The 27,900-nt window shown below is 49.6% G+C and overlaps 1 protein-coding gene across 1 annotated transcript in view; it reads left to right on the plus strand.

Moving 5' to 3' along the window:
- Positions 1 to 27,900, plus strand: part of LOC146811698 (zinc-binding protein A33-like) — a 224,854-nt gene that overhangs the window by 43,220 nt on the left and 153,734 nt on the right. The window contains exon 3 of the mRNA XM_085618671.1: positions 16,499 to 16,732. Within this exon, the coding sequence (XP_085474797.1) occupies positions 16,499 to 16,732 (234 nt within the window). The remainder of the gene's footprint in view (positions 1 to 16,498; positions 16,733 to 27,900) is intronic.

Genomic DNA, 27,900 nt, shown 5'->3' on the forward strand with positions numbered 1-27,900 from the left:
TAAAACTTTATTGCTCATTGCATACAATGTACAACACTCACCACGCTAATTAATGTTAGCGTTTGAACCTCATTCCAAGGAAGTGCCCGTGATCATGCGAGTAGCGTCCCTTTTTTGGCCATCACGCTCTTTACAATCTACTACGCTCGCATGGTCAGCGTTCTAGCACCACGCTAGCCAAACTCCAGTGATCACATGGCCAGCGTCAGACAACGCTGCCATGCCCTTTCCATGAACCACTATAACAACGCAGTGTCCACCAGCACAGTTACCAACGGGATCCTGACAAGACTCAAACAGGTTAGACTGGAGGGAGACCATTTTTGACGAAGTAAGTTGTTATGCCCCACTGGTGCAGCAATGCCCAATTTTTTGTAACCTTTTGCCTAGTTACAGTGCGACATCTCCACTCACTCCCACTTTGTCTTTCTAGTGTGTGACTACAGGAGGCTCCTCCTTTCAGGATCCGTCTGATCCTTTTTAATCGGCTGGTGTAAGATATTCCAATATTCATCACTTACTCAGCTGAGGTGGCACTTCTCTGTCTCAATGTATTTTCTGTAATATTAGGTACATTCTCTCACTAAATGACATTTCTGTTAAATGTATAATACTTATACCTGCGTTCATAGCCAGACTCAATGAGTCTTGACAGACATCACTGCAATCCAACATGACTTTAATAGTTGGCAGAATTGTTTGCGCATAACTGTGACCACACAAGGTATCCGCTCACCTAAAACGTGCATGCTAAGCACTCCTTACCATGCATGGCGGTATAATGAATATCTAGGTTGATCGCATGCCATGACTAGTGACAGGGTTGTGTTCAGAGAGATTTCAAATCTTGAAATGCACCAGATCACGGGAAAGAGCACACCATGCAAGAAAGGACAGTGAAGCATATCTACGCAAAGTTGCTTCTGAATGTTGTGTTTGTCCTTTACGTTGTATGTGTTTATCTTTCAGATTTCAACCAGTAAGTGGGTCCGTAAGTACGGAAACACCACTACATACACAGCACACCTTAGTGCGTGTGCTGAAATTTTACTCACGTGGCTACCTACACTTTTGTAGCTACTTCACTGTTTTTCACGTCAGTTTTGGTCCTGAAGAAAGCCTTGCGATTATCCAAAAGGCTGAAACATGTCGACCTACACTTAGGGGATATTGAAGACCCATTTTTATCTTCACTTTAACCCCACTTTTGATTTTAAATGTGTCCTAGGACCCTACAAATGACGTTTTTTTCCATTGGGCCATCCTCAGAGACACTTTTAACTTCACCACCCCCTGAGCACACACCTCACTGACAAAACAAAAACCCTCTCCACTGTAACTCAGGCGTCGAAGCCCAGCTGGGAATCCAATGATGAAGCATGTCACCAACTAGGTTGGTGGGTGAGGGTTCTTCTTACAAATCCATTGGATGTTTGTACTCTGTTGCATCATACTGAGTCATAAAAACTTGAAATTATCACCAGTGGGTTCGTCCACGTTGTTTCTATTACTAGTCAAGTCAACATTATTTTATTCGACATATGCATAGCCATAAAAGATGCATAAAATGGCAAACAGCAGTCAAAAGGAAGACCAATAAATAACATATTTAAAAGTACAAAAAAATCAGTTAATCAGATAGCGGCAACCCCCCGCCCAAAAAGCCACCCAGGAAGAGAAACTAAAAAAAACGGTCGGACGGGCAGCCTATAGCTCCTCTGCGAAAGGCTAACATATTCCCTTAACCCTCCATCGTTCTCCTTGAACTCACAGCAGCTTCTAAGATAGGACAAACCCCTTGACACACTTCATGGGTATTTAGAAGAAAAAGGTAGAACAGTGCATCCTTGCACTTCTTGAAGCCTAAGGGTTTTAAAATCAGTTTTTATAAATGCTTTAAAATATAATCAAAAATAGGACAACAGAATATAACATGCATCAGGGATAGTTCTGAGTGACCATCACAGGGACAGTCTATTCCTGATGACACCACCTGTGTTTCTGTCCCCGGTAAACTCAGGAGCTGCTCCACAGAGCCAGCCCTAACTCAAAAAAAGAGAGACCGTTCCCACAGTGACAAGGGCTAGGGGAGATACAAAACATCAGTTTTAATTCATGACAATCACAATACGATGTAAAGTCTTCTTGTTCATCTCACTTGCAAGTCTCTTGGAGTGACAAAGATCTACAAACAACAATTTAATCTTCATCTTATCTGATTTCCTAATCTTGTGCGGCAAATCAAACAGGGTCGATAGATTCATAGTGTCATACATTTTGCGTACATTAGCTAGCTAATCATGGGATGGAAAATCCATTATCCAAGTGTAAGCATTCCATAATGATTTCCCCATTCACATTTGCCTCACAGTTAGACAGTAAAAGTTTAGCCAGGTCACCAATATACATAAACCTAAGTTCCGTGTGCACGATAAAATGGGAGCTTGTGGGGAGTAAGTGCATGATCTGCATACAGATGTGTTTTTCTTCAATCTGTAGAGGGTCAGTGTTGCCATAGCCCCAAACCCCAGCCTCATAACATGCGGCGGAGGTACACTGGGCATTGTAAATGTTGAGAATTGGTGATATGATACCCCTTCCATCCCCCTAAGGTAGATCAAGAATTGCCCCAGCTGCTCTGCTAAGCTTTAAGCGTGAATTTCTGATCTGTGTGTGCCATGTCCCTGCATAATTGAAAGGAACCCCTCAGTAGTTAAATTCATTTACACCACCTAAAGTATTCCTATTAGAAAGTGGTTCTGACACTCTGAGCCACCCGGATTTTTTGCTTTTTGAGCACCTATTTGTTGAGCTGTTACTGTGGGAGAGCCTCATAAGTTGGGACTCACCCACAGTGAACTCATGATGAAAGAGACTGCATGTGGATTTTACTGGTGTCCCCCTAGCTTGACTAGGCCGCTGCACAGCAGCTGGAGTAAGGGGCACTGGGCTGGTTACATGCAGACACATGTGAACATGCGTGTGCACACATGTACGGGCTGCGCAGGGGGGATTCCTGGTGTGCGCAACCCAGGAGCATCAGTGAATGGTGTGGCAGGACTTATGCAGAATTGGGTGGTGACATGGAATAGGCTTTATACAATGGGAAGAAATATTTGAGATTAAGTCAGTGTGCTTTACAGTGTTTATTCCATTATTCTCTCATGAGGATAGGGAGCACATGGGCTAGGTTTACTTCCCTGAGGCCTACAAGTTCCAGACACGCATTAAAGTCTACTGTAACTGGTGTGAGAAGAAGTATTCTGCAGAGTCCAAAATCATATTTGTACTGCTTTTGGGTCATCCAGAGATGTCATATTTCCCTGAGTCAGCTCATAACCAAGGCCTTGCTGGGGGCTGGCCCTGGCAGGCTGGGTTAATGACCTTTTCTCCAAGAGTGAAGGCCTCCTCTCCAAGAAGAGAAGATGGGTGGAGCTATAGTCGAATCCATCAGCAGCTGTCACCTGGTGCCAGGCACCCAAGCTGCACAAGGGAGAAGGCTGCGCGGGGGGAAGGGGCTTTCAGAGACCATGTGGCAGGAGACCCCTGGTCGACGCCATCTTGAACCAACCCAGAGGCCTGGGCAGGAAGGAGGGAGCAGGGGCAGTGAAGTGATGTGTCACGGTTTGATAGGACAAACAGAGACTTCCTGACAGCCCCCTCCCCATTCTTTAAAAAAGTGTTTGCACAGGAAGAGAATCTCTCTCTGGGGTGTGGTCTGCTGAGGCAGAGGGTGCTGGAGCCTGACGCCATGGGCAGTTGGAAGGAGGAAACCCCTGACTGTCCCAGGATCCTGAACAGCGCCAGGAGAAGAGTCCAGGACCAGTGAGCAGAAGCCTGGGCCTCTGAGCGAGAAGAAGAAGAGAGGCCCAGGAGAAGAGCCAGGTGGGAGGCTGGCACAGGGAGCCAGTGAAGACAGCTCCCTGCGGAATCCACCCTCTTGGAGACAAGAAGGGCAAAAAAAAGTGCTCCCAGTGGCTGGGAAGCGGCACCAGGAGCAAGAAGAGGCAAAAAGGGTGCAGATCGGTATCCTGGCGGCCGAGATATGCCCCCAGAAGGTAGGTGAACTTTGACCTCTGCCAGGACCGACTACGAAGCACGTGGGGCTCCGCCACCGGTCCAAGATGAGCCCCCAGGGTGGGTCAGGTCACGGGGGCTGCCCCCACACAAAGAAAAGTTGGGGAAAACGCCTACCTGGGGGTCAGGGTTACACCGGGCCCCCCACCGAGCCTGGCGATGCGGGAGGGCCCGGGTGGGACCGGGCCCCAGCGAAGTGATGCAGGTTGCGCGGCTCTCCCCAGCACAGCGGGAGAGCCACTGTTCTAATATGCACGACAACGAGGAGAATCGCCCCATAATGCCTTGCAGGCCTGGACTGGCCTGCAAGGGAAAAACTGTGTTTTCTCTGGTTGTGGTGGCCCCAGAAGGACGGGATCACCACCAAGTGAGTGCAGAGGCGCAGGAGAAGCTGCAGGAGAGCGCAGCCTACCAAGCACAAAGAAGAGAAGTCCCTCCTTAAGTCTCATGGTGACTCAAAAGGATAAGCCCTCAAGGGCTCAGCCAGGCTTTATCAGCATCTGCACGGCTGGAACTTTTGTTCTACAGCTGGGGGTGCCTCAAGGATTGCCTCAAGGAGTGAAGGGCTGAGTTGGAGATGTCTGGAGAAGGGCATTCCCTGGAAGTGAAGAGGTGTAATTGCACCAGAACTGCATTTACTAACGTTATTTCTTTTAGAGGGACTGAAAGCCACATGTATAATGTGTAGTATGGTGATGTCATAAGCCAAATGGGGTTATGTTGCTCGACATTCCTGCTAGGGTGTCTGGCTGTATATGCTTAATCCTGTGATTTCATCTGTGATGCCTTTAGGGGCTGTAATCGCAATGCATTATAATGATCAACAAATGTGATGAGTACTGTCATTCTAAGGTGATGCTTAAACATGTATTCTTGTTGCTGTGCTAAGTTGAAGAACAATCCAGACTGTTAGACTGTAAGATGTAGAGGTGTATCCTGTAGGGTCAGTGGGAGATCCTCAGTCAGGATTATGTGTCACCAGGGCAGAGGTGCCTATTTTAAATGCTTGTTGAGGTAATGGGGGGGGGGTCGCCACTGGGATGGTGCCAGTGCACAGGGCCCACGCTCCAGGTCATGTTCAACTAACTGCATTAGGGGGCAAGATGATGAGCATACATGGGAGTGGTGGAACTAGACCCCACCGCCCCCTGTGGGAGGGGTGGAGATGTAATGCTATGTCACAAAGTAATTTTAACAGCTTATGTATATTTGTAAATTGGTGCATAGTATTGAGTAGTGTGTGTTTAATAAATGTACTCTTACTTTTATAAAGCAAAGTCCAGACTTTACAACCAATTATTGAGTGTTATTACTGCGCACCTGTAATGGCGATTACTAGCTCACACCACCTCCTTTGAGTAAGCCTCAGACTGCTCTGCAACGCTACCCTTTGAGAGTCAGGCGCTACAAGTGGGTGTTTGGTTCCCAGTGAAGGACAGATGTTGTCATGTTATTTGTGCAGGACTCACAGATACTGCCTCGTTTTCCCACAGTTCCCCTTAACCAATATCTTAGCCAGGAGTTTTTTTGCCAGGTCCACAAGCCATTATGTGCGATTTGCTGTAATTAGTGACCAAATTCAATTAGCTCATAAAAGATACAAAGAATTCTACCAATAATCGTAGGGTCCCTGGGTCCGTGCCATAAGTACACCATCACCTGAATAGAGCAGAGCCGGCACAAAGGGCCTGGCTAGGCACTTCGGGCTGGACTGTTCCCACAAGAAACAGGGTCAAGACTAATTTGCATATGGCTGGGTCCAAACTGGGGTGGTGTGGTGAGCAAAATAATGATGGATTTAACCCAGATCCTTGTGACTGGTGGGGGGGGGGGTGTGAATGCTTGCATTGTCCGGTATTCCGTCCATCAATTATTTCTTTTGCATATGTCGTTCTAAGTGGGAAGGGTATGCCCAGTGTGGGTCCCGAGCTCACTACACCACTGGATTCAAGCTAGCCTGGCTGATGAAGGGTGATGCCCTGAAACCGGTCCCATGATGCTTGTTTCTGGTCCAGGGAGGACCTGGCTTGGCAGTTCGGGCTGAACTGTTCCCACAGGGAACAGGGTCAAGACTGATTAGCATATGACTGGGTCCAAACTGGGGTGGTGTTGTGAACAAAAGAATGATGGATTTAACCCAGATCCTTGTGACTGGGAGTGAATGCTTGCATTGTCCAGCATTCCGTCCATCAATTGTTTCTTTTGCATATGTCGCTCTAAGTGGGAAGGGTATGCCGAGACGTGGTTCCCGTGCTCACTACACCACTGGATTCAAGCTAGCCTGGATGATGAAGGGTGATGCCCTGAAACCAGTCCCAGGATGCTTGTTTCCTGTCCAGGGAGGACCTGGCTTGGCAGTTCAGGATGGACTGTTCCTACAAGGAACAGGGTCAAGTCTGATTAGCATATGGCTTGGTCCAAACTGGGGTGGTGTGGTGAACAAAAGAATGATGGATTTAACCTAGATCCTTGTGACTGGGGGTGAATGCTTGCATTGTCCAGCATTCTGTCCATCAATTGTTTCTTTTGCATATGTCGCCTTAAGTGGGAAGGATATGCCCTGAGGTGGGTCCCGTGCTCAGTACACCACTGGATTCAAGCTAGCCTGGCTGATGAAGGGCGATGCCCTGAAACCGATCCCAGTATGCTTGTTTCCAGTCCAGGGAGGACCTGGCTTGGCAGTTCGAGCTGGACTGTTCCCACAAGGAACAGGGTCAAGACTGATTTGCATATGGCTGGGTCCAAACTGGGGTGATGTGTTGAGCAAAATAATGAGGGATTTAACCCAGATCCTATTGATTGGGGTGAATGCTTGCATTGTCCAGCATTCCGTCCATCAACTGTTTCTTTTGCATGCAACTCGGGATATGGCAGTTGCCTCATTTGAGGGCCTGCAAGTGGGCATATACCAAGACCTCTCCCCCTTACACTCCAGAGACGCAGAGTTCTGAAAGTCAGCCGCCGCCTATCTCCGAGAGAGAGGCATCCGCTATCAATGGGGACATCCCTTCCAGCTGATCTTTGTCTGGAACAAGGAGACGCATGCAGTGCGGTCCCTGAGTGAAGCTTCGGCTGTGCAAGGAGTTGACCTGGACACTGGAGGAAATCTGGACTGGCCAACCGTAGAAGCACTGATATCGAAGATACAGAGAAGGCGACGGCGTACGGGGAAGGGCACACGTTCACTGACTTCTGAAATGGAAAGCCAAAAGGAATGAGATGTTCTCATTAGACAGCTGCAAGACTGCAAAGACAATGGAGAGCCTTTGAAGGAGTGACCGCAAAGCCAAGATAGACTGACCACACCATTTCTGCCTGCCGGCCGTCTGCAGACACAGGGATGGCTCATGAGATCAGCCGCTATGGGTGTAGCCCCGCTCTACCCCATAAGTCTCGACTATGGAGGTACCCCGTTGTCTGCCTCACGGACCCTTACACTAAGGTGACATTGTTGCCTGTTTGCGGGCTGTTTCTCTGTTGTTGATTTCTCTACCACCACTTTACTTTCTTGGTCTTCCTCTCTTCCTTTATCTCTTGTGCCTCTTAGACGTACTCCTCTTCCACACAGAGATTGGGGGCTTACAGGGTCCTCCCGGTGACCCAAGGTATGTGATATCTACTCGCACTACTGAAACTATGGTGGGAGCTGGGGGTCGCCCGGAAGTCCTCTTTTCGTGGACTAGTCCCACTGACCTGCCCGGCTGCTCGGATCCTGCGTGTGACATCACACACATGGGAATACTGCTGAAGCCACTTAAGGGTCCTGCCCCTCCCAGTGCATTCCACAGTTGGGGACCTCACATGGACTTGATTGGGTGGCCATTTCCTTTTGTCTCCCTGGTGTCTGAGGTTTCCCTTTGTGGGGGGGACTTGGGGGGTGGCTTTCCGATCCCATTGGGGGAGGGTCCAGATCACAGTATTCTTACACTCATCTCTATCCCAATGCTTCCCCTTAGTGTCTTGCTTTTGAGTCTCAATGCATGAGGCCTTAACTCACCTGTAAAGCTGTGCGCACTCCTTACTGTGCTTAGGGATTCCCGCTGTGACTTTTGCTTACTAGAGGAAACTCACCTAATGCATGCTGACTGGAAACGCCTCCGGTCGAGATGGTTCGATCGCGAATATTTTTTTTCCATGTCAGGGAAGAGGGCAGAGTGGCTGTCCTATTCACAACACACTTCCCGGAAGGATACTAAGCACCCAGGAAGAGATACCTGGGAGAATCCTGGCACTGCATGTGGCGATGGGAGGGACACACCTATTCACTTGCATCCCTATATGGCCCAAACGACCATCAGGAGACATTCCTCCGGGAGCCCCGGGTCAAGTCTGATTAGCATATGGCTTGGTCCAAACTGGGGTGGTGTGGTGAACAAAAGAATGATGGATTTAACCCAGATCCTTGTGACTGGGGGTGAATGCTTGCATTGTCCAGCATTCTGTCCATCAATTGTTTCTTTTGCACCATTTTGGGTTCCCCAGATGAGAACCTTATAGTAGGGGAAGACCTCAACATAGTGAGCAATTCTGAACTAGACAGACCCATACTAAGGGTGGGCCATTCTGGAGCACTCTCGGACTCCACAAGACAGTGGCTGACAGGTAGGACTGGTATACGTCTGGAGACAACGCAATCCCACTGCTTGGGAATACACCTTCTTCTCAGCAGCACATCAGACCTTTGCCCATATAGATCTCTTCCTGACATTCTCGTGCGCCACACTAGCGACACTAGATGCCGAAATAGGGACCGCAGCACTCTCGGACCATTTTCCTATTACTCTCACCCTGCAGTTGACTGGGGACCACATTCGTCAGAGGATGTGGAGACTAACCTACAAACTGCTCACATATGACTCGAATATCAAAGAGGTACAAAGGGCCATACAAACTGTTGTGGGACACTTTAAAAGCAGTGATCAGGGGTCAGTTTATCACAATAGCAGCCAGGTTGAACAGGGACAGGAGGGACACACGGGAGCAGCTGGAAGGCCAGATCAGGGAACTGGAAGGGGTACACCGGCGTTGGGCCCGGTCCAATTTCGCCGTCAGCTTACCACTGCACGAAAACAATTTAAAGCATTGGGCTTCAACCGGGCAGAGTACTCGCTTTTACGCACTATTATGAAGGAGGGAACAAGGCCAGGAAACTCTTGGTACACCAAATCCGAACCCAAATAACTAAGTGCCGTATTGCAGAGATCGAAGGCTCTCAATGAGAGAACATACAAACAGATGACCTCATAGCTGACGAATGTGAAAAATGTTATACCGCCCTCTACTCCACCGACCCTCTGGATGAGGAAGCGGCTGCGGCCTATGTGGCCGAGGCACCAGTAACCTCCCTAAAGGCTGCTAAAATTAACGCAGACATTGACCTCTATGAGGTGACGCGGGCCATTCGGGGACTCGCTTAGGGTAAAGCACACGAGGAAGATGGCTTTTCCTCTGATTTCTATAAAATGTTCACACCTAGCCTAGTCCTACTGCTTACACTAATTTTCAACTCGTTCAACGACACCGGAGCCATTGCCCCTTCCATGCGCATGGCTACAGTTGTGGTCATGCCTAAGCTGAGTAAGGATCCGACGCAATGCACCTCATAACGCCCATCTTCCTGCTAAATGTTAATTTGAAAATATTCACTAGCATCCTGGCTGCCCGCCCGGCGCCCTGCATGCAGGGTCTGGTGGACCCGGATCAGGTACCTGACAGGGTTGTCCTCTGTCACCCTTGTTCTTCGCTTTATGTATGGAGCCCTTTGCGGAACGTATCCGCCAACATGGTCAATCACTCGGAATTTATATGGGAGACAGGGAACACAAGATCTCTCTCTATGCTGACGATGTCGTACTCTTCCTCACTCAACTATTCATCTCCCTATCCCCCCTCATACAGGAGATTTAAGAATTTGGTTTAGTATCCGGCTTCAAAATGATTATTCTAAAAACGTAAGCTCTCAGCATAACTATCCCAACAAGTATTGGCATAGTCAATAGGTCTCGCCTTTGGGACCTTATAAGTGTTTAGCCATGCAACACTTAATGTTGTTGCACCAAGGATATTGTGCTGGATAACTAAACACTTATAAGGTCCCAAAGGCGAGACCTATTGGCTATGCCAATGCTTGTTTTCTTTTGGGGACACATTGCTTGCCTTTGCGCCATCAAATGAAATGGACACATTCACAACTAAAAACATGAAATGCGAACTTACGAAGAAACATAAACGAAACATGCCATTGATAATGCCCGAAGATTATGCCAGTAAAGGTAACTGATAAGCCAAATTTCTTCCAATATACCAAGGGCTCTTTGGTATCTTTTGCAATATTTAAAAAAATTCTTCCATAGCCTAATAATTAGTTATTAAATTATTATTGCACAATTGATTAATTATTCCCCGATTTATCCACAATCTCACCCTAAATTAGTGTTTCCCAACCATGATAAAATGGAACCCAGGCTAGGGGCAACTACATAAGGATGACTTTGAGCCGACCTTGTCCACAGTCATCCAAAAGAACTAATAAAGTAAGACTTCTAATCAATAGTAATGACAGCAAATGTGAAACCACAAGTCCCAGAATGCTAAGCCCTGTTGTTTGAAAGACCAGGACTGGCTGAATGGTACCATTGTGACAAGGGGTCAACTCACAGCTCCGCACGTGTGCCTGTTGCAGCCTTTGTATTTATTGTGCCTGTGGTGAGTCCTTCCTTCATTTCGACGTAATTCAGAGCCCGCCCACTTCTGACTGACAGGTTCCGGCTGTTCTCATGGTTTATGAACAGAGCGTGGGGTTATTCGAAGTACCGGCTTGTACATCTTTTTCCAGGAATTTCAGTGTATGGTATGAGGTATAACCGCCAGGGATCCGTCTGACCGGCTGCTCCCACCACTAGAAGAAATGTAAATTACGAATTTTGCAGGTTCACATACCGCGCATACCAGTACCAGCCAGGGACGCGCCCTGCCTGAAGAAGCGATTTGTGGCCAAAGAATGATAGCCGAAGAAGCATTTTTTTCAAAGTTTGGGGCTAAAGCTCGGCAAAGCCTTTCATTGTAATATTTTGCGCTGCAAATAGCCCAACAAAGTTTGTGAAACAAAACAAGCAGGGACCCGTTGAATAAACAAGAGAAGGGACACTAAGAGCAATTTAATTTTTCAAACCTTTGTTGTAGCCCGCACAATTTGCATTCACGGCTGCATTGCATTAACAAGCGCACACGCCTCGCGCTGCAAGTAAAAATAAAACAAGCATTGGCATTGCCAATAGGTCTCGCTTTTGGGACCTTATAAATGTTTAGCCATGCAACAGTTGCATAACTAAATACTTATTAGGTCCCAAAAGCGAGACCTATTGGCTATGCCAATGCTTGTTTCTGTTTATTACCGCTCTGTAGTAATGGCGGCACACGGGTGTCACCATTACTACATAGAAGTAATAAACAGGAAAAAAAAACCTGGCTCACGAAGAACATCAAAGCGGCCGCGAAAGTGAAAGTGATCCCGATCGCGATCAAAGTGAGGCGCGCGCCCGCGCACTGTAGCTCTAGGCTACAGTGGTAGCACTTTTTTGAGCCCTCACAAAAAGTCTCGCCAGACCAGCGCATGCGCTGGGTCAGGCGAGACCTAAAAAGGAATGCAGCGTCCCGCGAGTGGCGTGCGCGCGAGAGCGAGCACCAGGTCATATGTTTTGAATTATCGTGCCCGTGTCTGGGCACGATAATTCAAAACATATGGTGCCCGTGCGGGTAACCGCAAGCAATAGGCCACGCTCGTGCATGTGTGGCCTATTGCTTGCGGTTACCCGTGTGTGGTGAGCTTTTGAAAGCCCCTTACTATTAGTCTCGCCAGAGCAGCGCATGCGCACTGCTATAGGCTCGACCTAAAAACTGAGCAGGTGCACTTAATGGCAGCATTTCCCTTTGTGTGGACTGAAGATGGTGCCACTTATCTGGGTGAACAGATATTCTCTACGATTGAACGGACGATCCGTGAGAACAACACTGCCCTCTTGATCAATACTCAAATGGAACTCCAAACCTGGAGGAGACGCACGATGTCCTGGCTGGGCAGGCTGGCCGCAGTCAAAATGACTTTACTCCCTGGATCTTGTATGTGATGCAGACCCTTCCATTGCAGCCTACCCCTCAGGTACTGGCTAAACTACAGCACTTGCTAGTGGACTTTGTCTGGGGTGGAAAGAAGGCCTGGATGGTGCACCTCCAGACATACTTGAAACAGGAGGATGGAGGCTAGGGGTACTGCACCTAAAGCGATATTACCAGGCAGCCCAGCTGCGCTATATGGTCGAATGGTACAGGCTAACATCAGAGAAACACTGGTGCTTCATCGACTGCGTGATTGCTGGCATCCATGTGTAGAAAGTACTCTGGCTACCGAAACAACATCGACCAGCCGGGGTCTACATTTCACCGGTTCTGAGAGCCACGATGACTGTTTTGGACAAAGTACGAGAACCCCGTGGTCTGTCCACCCCTACGTCCCCCCTGACCCCCTTTATAGGCCACCTGTAGTTACCTCCGGCTATGACTATGGCTTGCCTAGAGAAGCCTACTGGCAATACCTGGCCTTCCGGCACTAGCTTACGCTGCTACATATCCGCGTGCATGCAAGCCGCCTGCTAACAAAATTTGAGAAATAGTTTATAACTCGACAATCAGACAAGCGCTTGCATTCAGACATATACTCCTTTCTTCTTACACCCACACAGCAAGTTAAGTCCCCTGCACAGTGTAGATGGGAGACTGAGTGCGAACGTGAATTCTCCCTCAAAGAATGGCACAACATAATACACAGAGCCGGAGCCTCCTCCTGTAGCACCGATGGTAAAGAAATGTTTCTCAAAATAGCACAATACTGGTACTATACTCCCGAAAGGGTGGCACGCTGGAAGCCTGGGGAGGGACACTCACTGTTGGCGCCGGTGTGGCCAGGTGGGCACTCTTTCACACGTGTTGTGGCACTGCCTGCAGATACAACCCTCCTGCAACTCAATATTACCTGACATAAATGCCACTTATAACACAGATATACCTAGATTTCATAGCTACATACTCCTGCGACTCTCCAATGTCTTAACTTACCCTCTCAGGTTGTGCCGGGTAAGGGCCATTACCTAGGCACTGGGTGCTGCCAAGCAGATGTTGCTCTCTAAATGGGGAACAGAAGGGGTCCCAACTAGGTTGGAATGGTTACACAAGCTATAGGAAGTTGTCGGCATGGAGAAACTAACAGCAAGCATTATGCATAAACTCCCCCACTTTGACTAAACATTGGGCTCCACTATAGACTTTTTGTCAACTGAATTCACTGAGCTCAAATGCCCGTGATACTTACAGGTACTCCGACTCACCAGGACCACGCCACGTCAGACAGATACACCTCACTGAGGTAAATTTAAATGCAGAGATGACATTTTTCGCTCCCCAAATTATTTGCTACCAATAGCTTTTGTGATCTTTTATCTTCTCTCCTCTACACTTGCAACTAGTCTTTATCTTGCCCTCTTCTGACTTACCCTATAATGATTCTCCCACCGGCCACTGGATGTAGGTGGCGGCAAATGTTCTATTTGCAAATCTCAATAAAAAAAGATTTAAACCGCACATGTTATTAGGCAACACTCTTGATATTCTATTGCATTTTCATATCATTTATCACAGTTTAATTCTGTGACTTTTTGCCTCTTTTAATCATATTAAATTGATTATTATTTATATTTCCTGCATGATGCTGTCTTTATTCGTTTTATATTACTTACCTGTTTTGCTATTTTTGGTATTATACACATTTTCTTAATACGTATATCAAACACTGCAATATATATTTTATCTAGAAGAATGCATAACTTTGTTATATTTTTTATCAGTTTTAGTGTCAATTTTTATTTGGAAAGTATTAAAAAAGTCAACTGTTCTTTTTTCAAAATTGTATTTGTTTGCATTAAGCTTAATTATTAGCAATTATTTGTCTTCCTTGAAAAGTAGCAACAATTTCCCATGGTAATTTTTCTTGTCATGTGTATTAAAATTAAATAATTGAAATCAACTTAAGTATGCATCAGTAACATGAAGATACACATCAATACTTATAGATCTTTATAATTGGTTAGAATGAAAGAAATAGTCCTAAATACATTTACTCATCAAAATCGGACTATCTGACATTACAATAGAATAATTCATATTTTTGTATTATTGAAAATTATGTAGCCTAAGTGGGAACGAAAAGTTAATATATTGTGATGCGGACTGTGTGCTACTTAAGGCGTATTTCATAATTTCTCATCGAATTTTGATCCAATAGAGAATCTATGCAAGTAGCATTACTGCACTTTGTTTGATTTTTTAATATATTGTCTTATTTTCTAGTTCATGGATATCACTGTGGATGTGTGTTTAATGTGTTTGTTAGTATAGTGCTTTTAACGTATGTGTTTTACTGATCATTATGGTTGCTTCTTTTGTATATCTAAGAAAAAGAAATGTTCTGAAACGTTTATTTTAGGCCTCATGTTCCAATTGATTAAAAATTGCTGTGGCTTCTAGGTGTTGATATTTACCCAATTTGAGTGCCCGGTTAAGAAAAAATTACTCCACCTGCAGTGTTCTGTTTTGTATGGCTGTTGGTGCCTATACTCCTTGGGGTATGTGGAGTAGCCTTGTTATTGTGTAGTAGCACAGGAGGAACTTTGGCACCCTCTTTTCTCCTCATGTTTCGCAGGAGTCCCATTGTGACCTCAGAGGCGGGCACAAGATGGCTGCCATGGACCTTTGCAGTTCCCATGAGCAGCAAGTTGGATCAGAATCCTAAGTATTTTAGGATGTGAGCGGAATGTGAACATTCTTTAATATGTTCTTATGGTCTAAACTGATTTTACTGAGATTCATACATTAACAATCAACTGTCATACTATATGCCAGTTTGAAAGATACATCAGGATCATACTCAGGAGTCTACAGACAGTGAACTATTAAATTTCCCAGTTTACCCGCCCTCCCCTCCCTTTCCATAGGCCGCTCCCGATATTATTTTTATCATCTTTGGAACAATTAAAGACAGTAATATGTCCTATACCCGTAGCAACATGGAGAAATAGTTAATGTGTATTCTTCCAAATAGAGGTTGCGTGATATTTTGTCTTTTGATTGCATCTAGGGAGCACTGTTAACGCAGCTAAGGGGGGGAGGGGGGCAGCAGCGGGCAAACCCTGTGATGAACCTGGCAAGGATTGTTGAGGAGGGTCCCTTTAACAGTCCAGCAGAGCCTCCAATGCCCGTGCTGTGTCCAGGGACCCTAGAGCCTGTCTAGCCTCTCGTGACTGTACTTCCCCCTCATATCCTGCCCATCTCTAAAGTTCTTTGTGCCATGTGTTGATCCGGGGACCTCCAAGCGCTTTCCAGTTCCTAGTTATTTCTCTCTTTGCTTACAGGTAAGCAAGATCTTGGAACCTGCTTGTCATTTTAGCTTTGGAGGTATGGGGGAACCAATGCAAAAGGCAGTGCCCAAGGGAGCAGGGAACTTCCTTTGATATGACATCTACAACAACCGTCGTTACCTCATCCCAATAAGTTCCCAGTGTCGGGCAAGTCCACAACATATGCATTAGCTCTGCTCCACCCTCCCTGCACATTGGACAGGATGCTCCAGTTAAGTGAAAATATCTATTAATGCACCCAGGATTCATATAGGCTCTGTGCAGTATGAAGTAATTGATTAGTTGTACCGGGCATTCCTAGATATTTTAGGAGTCCTCTCAAGTATCATCTCCCAGACCTTGTCTGGTATGGGAATTCCCAGATCCTCCTGCCATCAAGTTTTGAGGGACTCAAGTGGTTGAAGCATATCATCGCATATTGTCCTAGGTAGGTAGCTCACTGTCCTAAAGGTCCCCGAGGATGATATGATATATTGACAGGTCGCACAAGTATATGGTTTCTCTATCCCAAACCTCCAGTGCTTGCAGAACGCTGTTGTTACAGCTCCATGGAGGAGAAAATTACCCGGGTTTATACCAAAAGTCTGTTTCAAAGTCATCAAATAGGAGAAGTCTCCTGTCTCCGAATAGGTCTCCTACTCTTGTCGCCCCCGCATCTGTCCAGTCCCGTAGGCCACTCCAGTCACCGCCATGCAGTAGAATCTTTAACATAGCTAAGGGTATATCAGGGAAGTGAGGGATTTTCGTACGCGTTTTCAGGAAACACATATTCTTGACTTTGCGTAATACCTGAAACTCCTGGTTATCATTAGAGGGTCGTCCAAGTTTCAGCAGCGCTCTGTTCTTTAATATGTTCTTATGTCAGGGATCATCACCTTTCTTGCACATTTGGAGGCATAATTACAAAAACAGTTTTGTGACTGCTCTGTGTAACTTTGTTTTTTTCTTTCTTGAAGGGTACTATCATGAGTTCGAGGCATTACATTTCCTGTGAGTTTGAGAAGCTCCACCACTTTCTGCGGGCACGGGAGGAAAAGCTAATGTATGAGCTGCATGAGCAGGGCCAGGCCATCCTGCAGGAGATGGAAGAGAGCCTCAAATCTATCAAGGAGAACAGCGAGCACATTCTGGAAACAATCTGTATTACACAACCCCGGCTCTATGAGTCTGACTCCATCGCCTTTCTGACGGTGAGTTGAGTGCCTTGCTGTGGCAGATCCCACAGAAGAAAAGTGGAAGGTACAGTGCCATCACTTTTATGCTTCTCAACTCCTTGCCAATGTCTATCCATTAACTGCCCCCCCCCCCCAAAAAAGTAGACTTGTAATCATTATCCAACACCAGTGCCACCAATTCCCGGTCAACTCCATCTACCTGTATTATTCTGAATAGCCTGTCAATACTCCTCTGTCAGCATTCATAGCTCCTTACCATTCCCCATCCACCAATAGCATTCCACAGGACTTTGCCACACTCCAGCCACCCACAGACATGCACAGATCCTTGTCAGACTCCATCCACTAATAGCATTCCACAGAATCTTGCCACTCCCCATCTATCTCAAAAGTCCTTGCCACACCACATCCACTAATATCATCCCCACCAGGGCCGGACTGGCCGTAGCGGGCACTGGGCATTTTCCCGGTGGGCCGGAAGGGCGGGGACCGTATTTTGGCACAGGGAGCCGGTTTTGCAGCAGTGCTGCAATATCAGCCCCCTGTACCAAAAGCAGCTCTTTTTCTACGTGCAACCCCCCTCCCCACGGCTGGCCCAACTCAATTGCCAGGATCATTTTGCATTCCCAGTCTGGCCCTAATCCCAAATCTTATTTACACTTGAAGTCATCAATAGCATTCCACAGTCCCTGCCGCTCACCATCCCCTAGTTGAGGAAATAAGCAGGTAAGTTAGTGCCTCCCTGATGAGGTCGCATTTCGACTTATGTTCGCTTTCTTATTTTTAAAGAGTATGCTTTATCTATCCTCTCATCACATTGTGAGAGTGATTGGTGCAGAGGCGTAACATGTTCTTATCCTTGTAGGGTTGTGCGTAAAATACGAAGGTAGCATCTATCGCCTGATTCATGGCACATAACGTGATAGGCTAGGCACTAATTTCTTGTGGTACAGAAACCAATGAGCAATATTATTCAGTGGCACATAATTCGATGGGCATCACTTCTTCACAGCACTGAGATTAATGGACACTATTTTCTCACTGCATAAAATCTTTATATTGGAACAGACTCTCATAGACAATAACCCTACAATTACACTAAAGCTTATTAGAATTAACTACATGGAACCTGAGAGTTATTAGTTCCACCAGCAGAGACTCTGATTTGCATTCTTTTATTGAGTCATATATTCTGTCCTGTGTTATTTCCTACTGGTCCGAAATTAGATGAGCATTATTTCTTCATGAATGGTGATTTTAGATGATCATGTATACTGACAGCTTTTCACTGTTATTGTAGGCAACGTATTATGGACAGTGATAATGCTCACACTAGTCTTTGTGTCAATCCAATACCTTTGTCAATCTCATTTTCTTGCTTCTTTTTCAATTGCTTTCCTTCCCCTTCTTCTGTATGTCCCCCGCTGCAGCATAGCTTCCTTACCGTCATTTTGATTTGATGTCTTTTAGCCTTACACAGCTTACATTCATATTAACTAGATACTTCGGGAGCCAAGCGCAGATAAGTACAGCATTTATTTTGTGAAGTACAAGGTAATAAATAAAGAGACCACACGCAGCCTGTCCTCATGCATCAGACTCTCAACGAAGACTGAGCAACTGATGCGGTACAACAGCGAGGACCATATAGCAGTAACCTAAAAGGAAACATAGCAACTGGAATGCATTTACTTTTGACAACTGAGCTTGCTCTGCAAGCAGGAGCTTGCTTGCTGATAAGTTTTTAAAGGTACTGGGCACTCCATACATTACTGCAATGTCTTATGGTACAACACCTCCTCTTTTGGAAAAAACAAAGCTAAATAATTTGGATGAAAGCAATATAAAATACAAATATCTAAAATACGCATAACAATACAATATTTACATCTCTACATCAATAATATTTTTGTAAGACATATAGTAGCCTTTCACTTTAGAAGGCATATTGCGTACAACCCTGGTGTTATGGGACGTAATGCAATCATTACATTGTTTGGGAACAATGTATCAGGTTGCCTTTGTGTAGGTAACAACTCATTTGCATTATCAATCTGAGATGAACCTTGACTGTCAGTTGAATGATTTTGCCTTGCTTCAACTCTGGATTCAATAGTCAGCAAGTCAGGCGTGCTCCTTTTGCTTACCTCTCTCACCCAGCCAGGACAAACTGAAGCCCTTGGAAATCTTTTGCGTAATATCATAAATGGGGACATATTTGTTGTACTGTGTGGAGTAACTAGATTTGAACAAACTTTATCCCTGAGAAAAGTTTTGACCTCAAGACCCATGATCAAGGCTGTTTACACACCCTCTTTAAGAACTCATTCATGCGTTCAACCAAATCACTGGCAGAAGGTGAGTAAAGCGCAATTCTGAGATGAGCAATGTGAAAACCCTCAATGAAGTCCGTTGTGCACACTGATGTGAAGTGGGTGCCATTGTCTGTAAAAATGTCTTTGAGTGCTCCTTCTACATCAACAATTATTTGAATTTTTTTAATTATAGCATCACTGTTGGGAATAGAGGTAAAACTAAAATACAACCATTTTGAAAAATAATCAATGAAAACCAATGTGTGTCTTTTGTTAGTAAACAAAATGACCCCTCCCCCACTCCGCTTTCCTGTTAATCTTTTTTTATCTATTTTCCTTTGTAAGTCAACATTGGGGAAGTATCAAGGCTGTAACATTAAGCAAGTAATTTACCAAGTGGCCACAAGAGGACAGAGGTGATTCACGGAACTAGCACCTTTATGTATCAAAGCACTTCTGCATATACAAAGAACTAGTAAAACCTTTTGGGGTATCATGCTCTATAGTGCCAATATCGGCAACACTCCCCACCCCACATACAGCAATATATACAATATTATTTGGAAATAAACCATACGACACCTTGTTTGTGGAGAAATTTGCTGCAGGTTTATTTGCATAACCAATATGCCAACATGGTGGGTTATCTTATGGGCGATCCAAGGGCAGGCAACCCCTCCCCCGCCTGCCCACTTGATGAGCCAAATTACACCGTGGCCGTTGCTAATCGGTGCTTACCAATTTTGGGGGGAGGGGCTAACCCCTCCCACCGGTGAACCACCAGTCCACTCCCTTACTCATGCCCCCAAAGGGGCAGAGCATTTCCAGGCAACCCCCGGTTGCTGAGGTCCACAACCATCCGTAGGACTAGCGGGGCGCCGTCGCTCTTCCAGGGGACAACACATGGACATCCCTGGGGATTTGTGGCCTTTGCACCCTAGTTGAGCTCCTGCAAAGGGTACCCCTCTGTAGCTTACAGCCTCTGGATCGCCCTGTAAGTCCTCCTGCAGCACAAAATAACAAGTTAGAACACTTCTCCCCCCACCCTTGCCCTTACTCCGGGTAAGCGGTAGGGAGGGAAACGGCGTCAAGGGCAGCGGCAAAGAGGCCGCCAGGTGAGCGGGGAGAGGCCCTTATACCTCATCCCTGCCCACCCACTACCGGAAGTGACGATGCACGGACCCCTCAAGGGGGGGGGTCCTACCACTAGACTGTCTTAAGTGCCCTCATGTGGCACTGAGGCAGCCGCCCTCTTATGAGGGTCCCCTTCGTGGACCACGGGCAGCCAGCATAGTGCCAATATCGGCAACACTACCCATTCCACATTCAGCAATATATACAGCAATATTATTTGAAAATAAACCACACCACACCTTGTTTGTGGAGAATATTGCTGCAAGTTTATTTGCATAATCAATATGCCAACATGGTGGGTTATCTTACGGGCGATCCAAGGGCAGGCAACCCCTCCGCCGCCTGCCCACCTGATGATCCAAATTACACCTTGGCCAATCGGTGCTACCAATTTTGGGGGGGAGGGGCTAATCCCTCCCACCGGTGGACCACCAGTCCACCCCCTTACTCATGCCCCAAAGGGGCGGAGAGTTTTCAGGCAACTCCGGGTTGCTCAGGTCCGCAACCGCCCGTAGGACTAGTGGGGCGCCGTCGCTCTTCCAGGGGACAACGCGATGACATCCCTGGGGATTTTTGGCCTTTGCACCCTTGTTGTGCTCCTGCAGAGGGTACTCCTCTGTACCTTACAGCCTGTGGATCGCCCTGTAACTCCTCCACATCTCTGGGTGTGGCCACCGTCACAACCAGGGCCCCCCACCAAGGTAGGCATCTTTACCTACATCCTGCTGATTCCCGGGCCTCTCCTAGGTCCAGCCAAAACAAGTCCAAGCCCATACTGGACCAGAGGCCAGCATGCCCCTTCTCGACAGGTGCCTCCATCCTTTTTAAACTCCCTGTGGACTTTGGCATGCAGCCGGCCATGCCTGATAAAACCAAAACCCCTCTGTTCAGGGCATCTACACCTGGCACTCTTAACTCTCCTGCATAAGTTTTCCATGGCAACCTCTGGCCGGGCCCCTCCCATACTACATTAGGGTATCTCTGACCATCAAACTCACATGCCCACTAATGGTTGCATAACTTATACTAGGAGGAATTCAATTCTGGCAGCAGGACCCTCCTACCCTGGAAAGTCAAATCATTGCCTCCCAGGTGTCAGACCATAGTGATGAGAGGGTAGACAACCCCCCCCCCGCCTGTGCTGCTGCTTCTACAGAAGCTGTTCCAGTGCCTTCACAATAACACTACCCCTCCCCAGGGTGGCTTACACCCAGGTGTACCCTTTAACGCCTTGGGATCCCCATTGCCCCACCTGCAAGCATGTCCTACTGAGTCTGAAACTCGAAAGGGGACCCAGTATCCGGGGCACTCGCCTCGCCCAGCTCTTCAGTGCTGCCCAAAAAAGGATAGACCTAGTAGGATTGACCTGACCCCCCATACAGTATAATGACAACTGCCAGCCGGTGTGGTGTTGCCACACTGGTGTCCTTACCCCAGTGAGTGTATATGCACCCAGGATGACTTAAAACAATTAGTATGGTGTTGGCTAGATGTTAACCTTGCCTGGCTGAATGTTAGAAGGCGACCTCAGAGGAGCCCGGAGGGGGCCCTGACTAGCCTGAGACCAACCCTCGCGGTATCGTAGCCGGGCACTGGCGGGAGACTCCTCAAGGGAGGAATCTCGTATCTAGGATCGCACACTCGGCACCACACGACAAAGAGACGCCACACCGTGGGTTCTTAAGAACAAATCTTTATCAAATCGGAGTCGTAGGATCTTTATGATCAGCACGGCAAGTATATACAAGTAGAGCACGGGCTCACAGAGTCTCGGGAAGGGGTAGGAGGTAGCGGGACAGTCTTTGTGGTTATGGATCAAATGCAGGGGCGTAACCGGCGCACACCTCACAATCCTCGAGCTGGGGGATACGCTTGTCGTCGTCGGGGTCCGGCGGGACCAGGAGAGTCGGTGGGAGCCGCGAGTCACTCAGCAGGGCTCAAGCACAAGTTCGGAGGTCTTACGATCTTCAGGGAGCCGCGAGTCACTCAGCAGGGCTCAAGCACAAGTTCGGAGGTCTTACGATCTTCAGGGAGCCGCGAGTCACTCAGCAGGGCTCAGGTGTTTCCAAAGGCGAATCTGCCGGATAGTCCCCGAGCACCCCTTGTTATAGGTCGACCCCTCTTTGATGTCCGGAGTCTGTGCAGGCAGGGGTCTTGTCACCTGGGGGTCGCTTGTCGGGGTTTCCTGCCAGTGTCTTTTGATCCTTTCAGGGCCAGGTCGGGAGGAGTCCCAGACACCCAGCAGGCGTGGAGCCAGCCCTCGGGGAGGCCGGAGGGCCGATCGAAACCCACCTTCCCAGGGGAGCTCAGAGGTGCGATGGAAACTGCTCCTCCCTCTCTCATCCCAATGGGAGCGCGGTGTCCTCCAGCCGGAGTGGCGCCTCTAGGCCAGGGTCGCACTGGGGCCGGGCGGCCACCTTGGTGCATGAAGTGGGCACGCGGGCCCGGTGTGGCCGAAAGGAGGAAGGCCACGGACGGGGAAGTCCGGGTCGGGTGTGTGTGTGTTCTGGTGGGAGGGATCGGCTAGGCCGTGTACTCGGGGGCTGCATGAGGTGCATGGGTCAGGATATGTGGTGCGGGGACAGGGATGGCCATGCCACGAGGCCGTGTCTAACACGCGTCCCCCCCAGCTGAAAGCCGGAGAGAACTACCCATCGTCTTGGGGGTTCTCTTCGCTGAGGCGGAAGAACCGGGAGAGGCCATCGGCGTTGGTGTGGTCAGTACCAGGGCGATGTTCCACAGTGAAATCCATCCCCTGGAGGGAGATTGACCACCGCAGTAGTTTGGGGTTTTCTCCTCGCATCTGCATGAGCCATCGCAAGGGGCGATGGTCGGTTTGAACTTTGAAATGGGTGCCGAACAGATAAGGGCGTAACTTCTTGAGGGCCCAGACTACGGCGAACGCCTCGCGCTCGATGGTGCTCCATCTCTGTTCTCTGGTCAACAGCCTTCGGCTGAGGAAGGCTACGGGCTGGTCTAGGCCTTGGTCATTCACCAGGGACAGGACGGCCCCAATCCCATGCTCGGAGGCGTCCGTTTGCACCACAAACTCCTTGGAGTAGTCGGGGGCCTGGAGGACGGGGGCAGTGCACATGGCCGCTTTCAGGGCATCGAACGCCTCTTGGCAGGCAGAGGTCCACTGCACTTTCTTGGGTTGTTTCTTGGACGTGAGTTCCGTGAGGGGACCGACCAGGCTGCCGTACCCCCGGATGAATCTCCGGTAGTAGCCCGTGAGGCCCAGAAAGGCTCGGACCTCTGTTTGGGTAGTGGGTGGTTCCCAGGCTAGGATGGCGTCGATCTTGGGCTGTAGAGGGGTGACCTGGCCGCTTCCGACCTGGTGCCCCAGGTAGACTACCGAACCTTGTCCAATCTGGCACTTGCTGGCTTTCACGGTGAGGCCTGCTTGGCCGAGGGCGGTTAGCACCCTCCGGAGGTGCTGGAGGTGCTCACTCCATTCGGCACTGAGAACTGCGATATCGTCTAGATAGGCAGCGCTGAACTGTTCCAGCCCGGCCAGGACTCTATTTACCAGTCGCTGAAAGGTGGCCGGGGCATTTTTCATCCCGAAGGGCATCACGCGAAAGCGATAGTGCCCATCCGGGGTGGAGAAGGCGGACCACTCCTTGGCTCCTTCTGTGAGCGCAATTTGCCAATAGCCGCAGGTGAGATCGAATGTGCTGAGGAACCGAGCAGCCCCGAGTCGGTCAATGAGCTCGTCGGCTCGGGGAATGGGGTGGTCATCGGCTCGGGTGACTTCATTGAGTCCCCGGTAGTCCACGCAGAAGCGGAGCTCTGGGGCGACACCGGGGGCAGCTGCTTTCCGGACCAGGACCACGGGGCTGGCCCAGGGACTGTCTGAGGGTTCGATCACTCCCAAGGTCAACATCTTCGAGACCTCGGCCTGAATGCAGGACCGGACTCGATCAGGGACACGGTAGGCTCGGTGTTTCACCAGTGGGCTGTCTCCGGTGTCCACGTCATGGACACACCAGTTGGTGACTTGGGGGACCAGAGAGAATAGGTCGGAAAACTGCCCTAGGAGCTGGCGGCAATCCTCACGTTGCTGGGAAGTGAGGGATGGGGAGAGGTTCACGCCTTCTACAGAGCCATCCGTCTCTTTGGTACACAGGAGATCAGGGAGGGGATCCGACTCCTCTTCGGCCCCGTCATCGGTGGCCAGCAGGAGGCTCAGTTCCGTCCGCACAATGTGAGGCTTGAGGCGGTTCACGTGAAGGACCCGGAGGGGGTCCCGGTGGGACTGGACGTCCACCAAGTACGTGACCTGGCTCTTCCGCTCAACGACTTTGAAGGGCCCGGTCCATTTATCCTGGAGGGCGCAAGGTTTCACGGGGGCCATGACCCATACCTGCTGGCCCGGCTGGAACTCGACCAGAGTGGCGTTCTGGTAGTACCAGCGCTTCATCTCTTCCTGGCTCGCCTCCAGGTTGGCCTCGGCCAGCTCTCGGAACTTCCTAGTCTGGTTTCGGAGGGTCAGGACGTATCGGAACACATCTCGGGGGGGGCCTCTGGGCGCCGCCTCCCACCCTTCCTTGACCAGGCTGAGGGGCCCCCGGACGGGGTGCCCGTAGAGTAACTCGAAGGGGCTGAACCCCAAGGATTTCTGGGGGACTTCCCGGTAGGCGAACAGAAGGCAGGGGAGCAGGACGTCCCACTTACGCCGGAGGGGCTCTTCTAGGCCCGCGATCATCCCCTTCAGAGTCCGGTTAAACCGCTCTACCAGGCCATTTCCTTGGGGGTGGTACGGGGTGGTGAACTTATAGGACACTCCACATTGTTGCCACAGGGACGTCATGTATTTGGAGATGAAGTCCGTTCCGCGATCGCTCACAACCTCGCAGGGAAAACCCATACGGTAAAAGATTCCCATCAACGCCCGGCCCACCACGGGGGCTGTGACGGTGCGCAGGGGTATGGCCTCAGGGTATCGGGTGGCATGATCCATCAGGATGCGGATAAAGCGGTGACCTTGGGAGGTTGGGGGGTCCAGGGGCCCCACGATGTCGATCCCGACCCGTTCAAAAGGGGTACTGACGACAGGGAAGGGTTGGAGGGGAGCCTTGTGCTTTCCTCCGCTCTTCCCACTAGCCTGGCACGTGGGACAGGACTTGCAGTGGGCTTCTACATCCGCTTTCATTCTGGGCCAGTAGAAGTGAGTCACGAGGCGACTGTAGGTTTTGTCCTGGCCCAAGTGGCCTGCGAGGGGGACGTCGTGGGCCAAGCCCAGGAGGAGGTCTCGGAAGCGTAGGGGTACCACCAGCACCCGGGTGGATCCTAGCTCCACCGACTTCTGCTCGCTGTACAAAAGGTCATGTTCCCAATACACCCGGTGCGTTCCAGTTTGGTCGCCCGCGGCCTGGGCCGCTGCTTGTTGCCGGGGCCCGACCAGGGAAGGACAGGTAGCTTGCTCCTGGCAGAACTCCTCTCGGGAGGGGCCCCCCTCGTGGCGCCACTGGGCCAACTCGGGCAGATTGCCTAACTCAGTGACCTGTGCGGAGTCGGAAGGTGGGGGTTCGTCGCTGGCGACCAACCCTCCTTGTGGGGGGACGTGGGGACCCTCGGCGGGACCATCCTGTCTTCGGTGTTCGGGGCGCCTTCGACTTCCCCAAGGGGGGTCAGTCGGGCTGCCATAGATCGGGTGGTGGCGCACACCCACTCAGGGACACCCATCATCCCTAGGTGGGTCTTGCGCTTGACTTGTTTCCAGGGGGAACTTTCCAGGTCGTTCCCCAGGAGACAGTCGACTGGCTGGGAGGTTCTCACTGCGACTTTCAGTTTACCGACCACCCCTCCCCATTCAAAAGGCACCAGGGCTACCCTACACAGACTTTCCGTATTGTCAGCGGAAATCACCGGGCAAAAGACGTTGGGGAGGACCCGATCTTCGTTGACTAAATGACTGAGGACACCGGTGATGCTGGCCCCGGTGTCACGAAGGGCCTCTACTTGGTGGCCATTGATTATTACGAGCTGCCCATATTTCTTCGTGTTGGAGGGCAGGAGGCTTCCAGGGACCATTTCTCTATCTCCTAATGATGCTAGGGCCATGGCGGCGGGTTCCCACTCTACGGTCTCCTCAACCTCCTCCCCCAGTGCTACATTGGCTATCTGTCTAGCGGGGGGTGTTGTCGGGGTGATGTGTGGGGCCATGGGGCATTCAGGGTCGTTGGCGTAATGCCGGGCTTCTGACAACGGAAACAAGTGATGGTCACCCGGTGCCCCCGCCTCATGGGTGGGCCGGATACAGCTGGTGGGGGCGCCGGGAAAGGCGGAGGTTGGTTTTTCGGGGGACTGAACTGGGACTCTCTCTGCCCTCCCTAGTTCCCCCCCCCCTCTCTGGCGGGGTGGTCCCTGACTGGCTCGGGGGTACTCCCCTACGGGGCCCCGGGAGACTCGGGTGTTGGTCCAGCGATCCGCCTCGACAGCCAGCTTTCTCGGATCTGTGAGCTTGCTGTCGAGCAGATGCTGGCGTAGTTCCACAAAGCAGTTCGCAGCCAGGTGTTCCCACAACATGAGGTCGGTTAGTTCCTCTAGGGTGGTTACCTTGCTGCCCTTGATCCACCCATCGAATGCACGGCTGAAGAAGTTTACATACTCCACCCAGGTGGTGCCCGGGATCTTCCTGCAGTCCCGGAACCACTGGCGGTACATCTCCGGGGTGAGGCCGTACATTGTGAGGAGGGCGTCTTTCATGTGGTTGTAGGAGGTCTGCATGGAGGTTGGTAGGTCGAGCAGGGTGTCTCTCCCTTCGCTCAGAAATCGTCCCCCCAATCCTTCTGCGGGACCCGATGGGAGGTCATGGCGACCTCGTATGCCCTGAACCACTGTTGGATGTCATCGTTTTTGTAATATTTTTTGACCACATCCTTGGGAATGTGGACCTTCTGCTCCCCCGAGGAGTCCGCCCCTCGGTTTCCCGGGGGCCGTGCTTCTTCGCTTTTTGCTTTGAGCTCGATTTCCTTCAAGCTGCGTTCGTGCTCCAGTTGAAGTCTCCTTCCTTCGTGTTCCTGTTGGAGTTTCTTCTCTTCTAGCTCGCCTTGTACTCGCATCTGTTCCACTGCTAGCTTTTTCTCCGCTAATTTCAACTCGCCCTCGATTTTAAGTTTGGCCAATTCGAGTTCGTGATGGCGACTTCTCTCCCTGTCTGCGAGTTCCTCCGGGGATAGGCCCCCGTCTGGTACGAAGCTTCGCACCTGGTTGCTGCTGCGTTCTCCTTGGGAGGGTCCAGCTTCGTCGTGGAGCTCCACCGCTCCTTCTGGGCGGGGGGCTCCAGAATCCACCCAAGCTTTTAGTGCCTTCTGCATATCTTCTTTGGTGTTGAGACCAGTGGTAGCGATTTTTAGTTCTTTGCAGAATTGCTTCAGTTCTCTGTGTGTGTACTCTTCTAGTTGTTCCGCCTGGAACACGGTACTGGTGTCGTTTTCTGTGAGAATCATGGCGTTTCCTTCTGCCATCTTTGTCGGTGGTGCGTCAGCCGTTCAAGGTACGATCTCTAGATTATGGGCCCGAATCCCGTCGCTTGCCACCAATGTTAGAAGGCGACCTCAGAGGAGCCCGGAGGGGGCCCTGACTAGCCTGAGACCAACCCTCGCGGTATCGTAGCCGGGCACTGGCGGGAGACTCCTCAAGGGAGGAATCTCGTATCTAGGATCGCACACTCGGCACCACACGACAAAGAGACGCCACACCGTGGGTTCTTAAGAACAAATCTTTATC

Source organism: Triturus cristatus, chromosome 7 (genome assembly GCF_964204655.1).
Source record: "Triturus cristatus chromosome 7, aTriCri1.1, whole genome shotgun sequence".
NCBI lineage: Eukaryota > Metazoa > Chordata > Amphibia > Caudata > Salamandridae > Triturus > Triturus cristatus.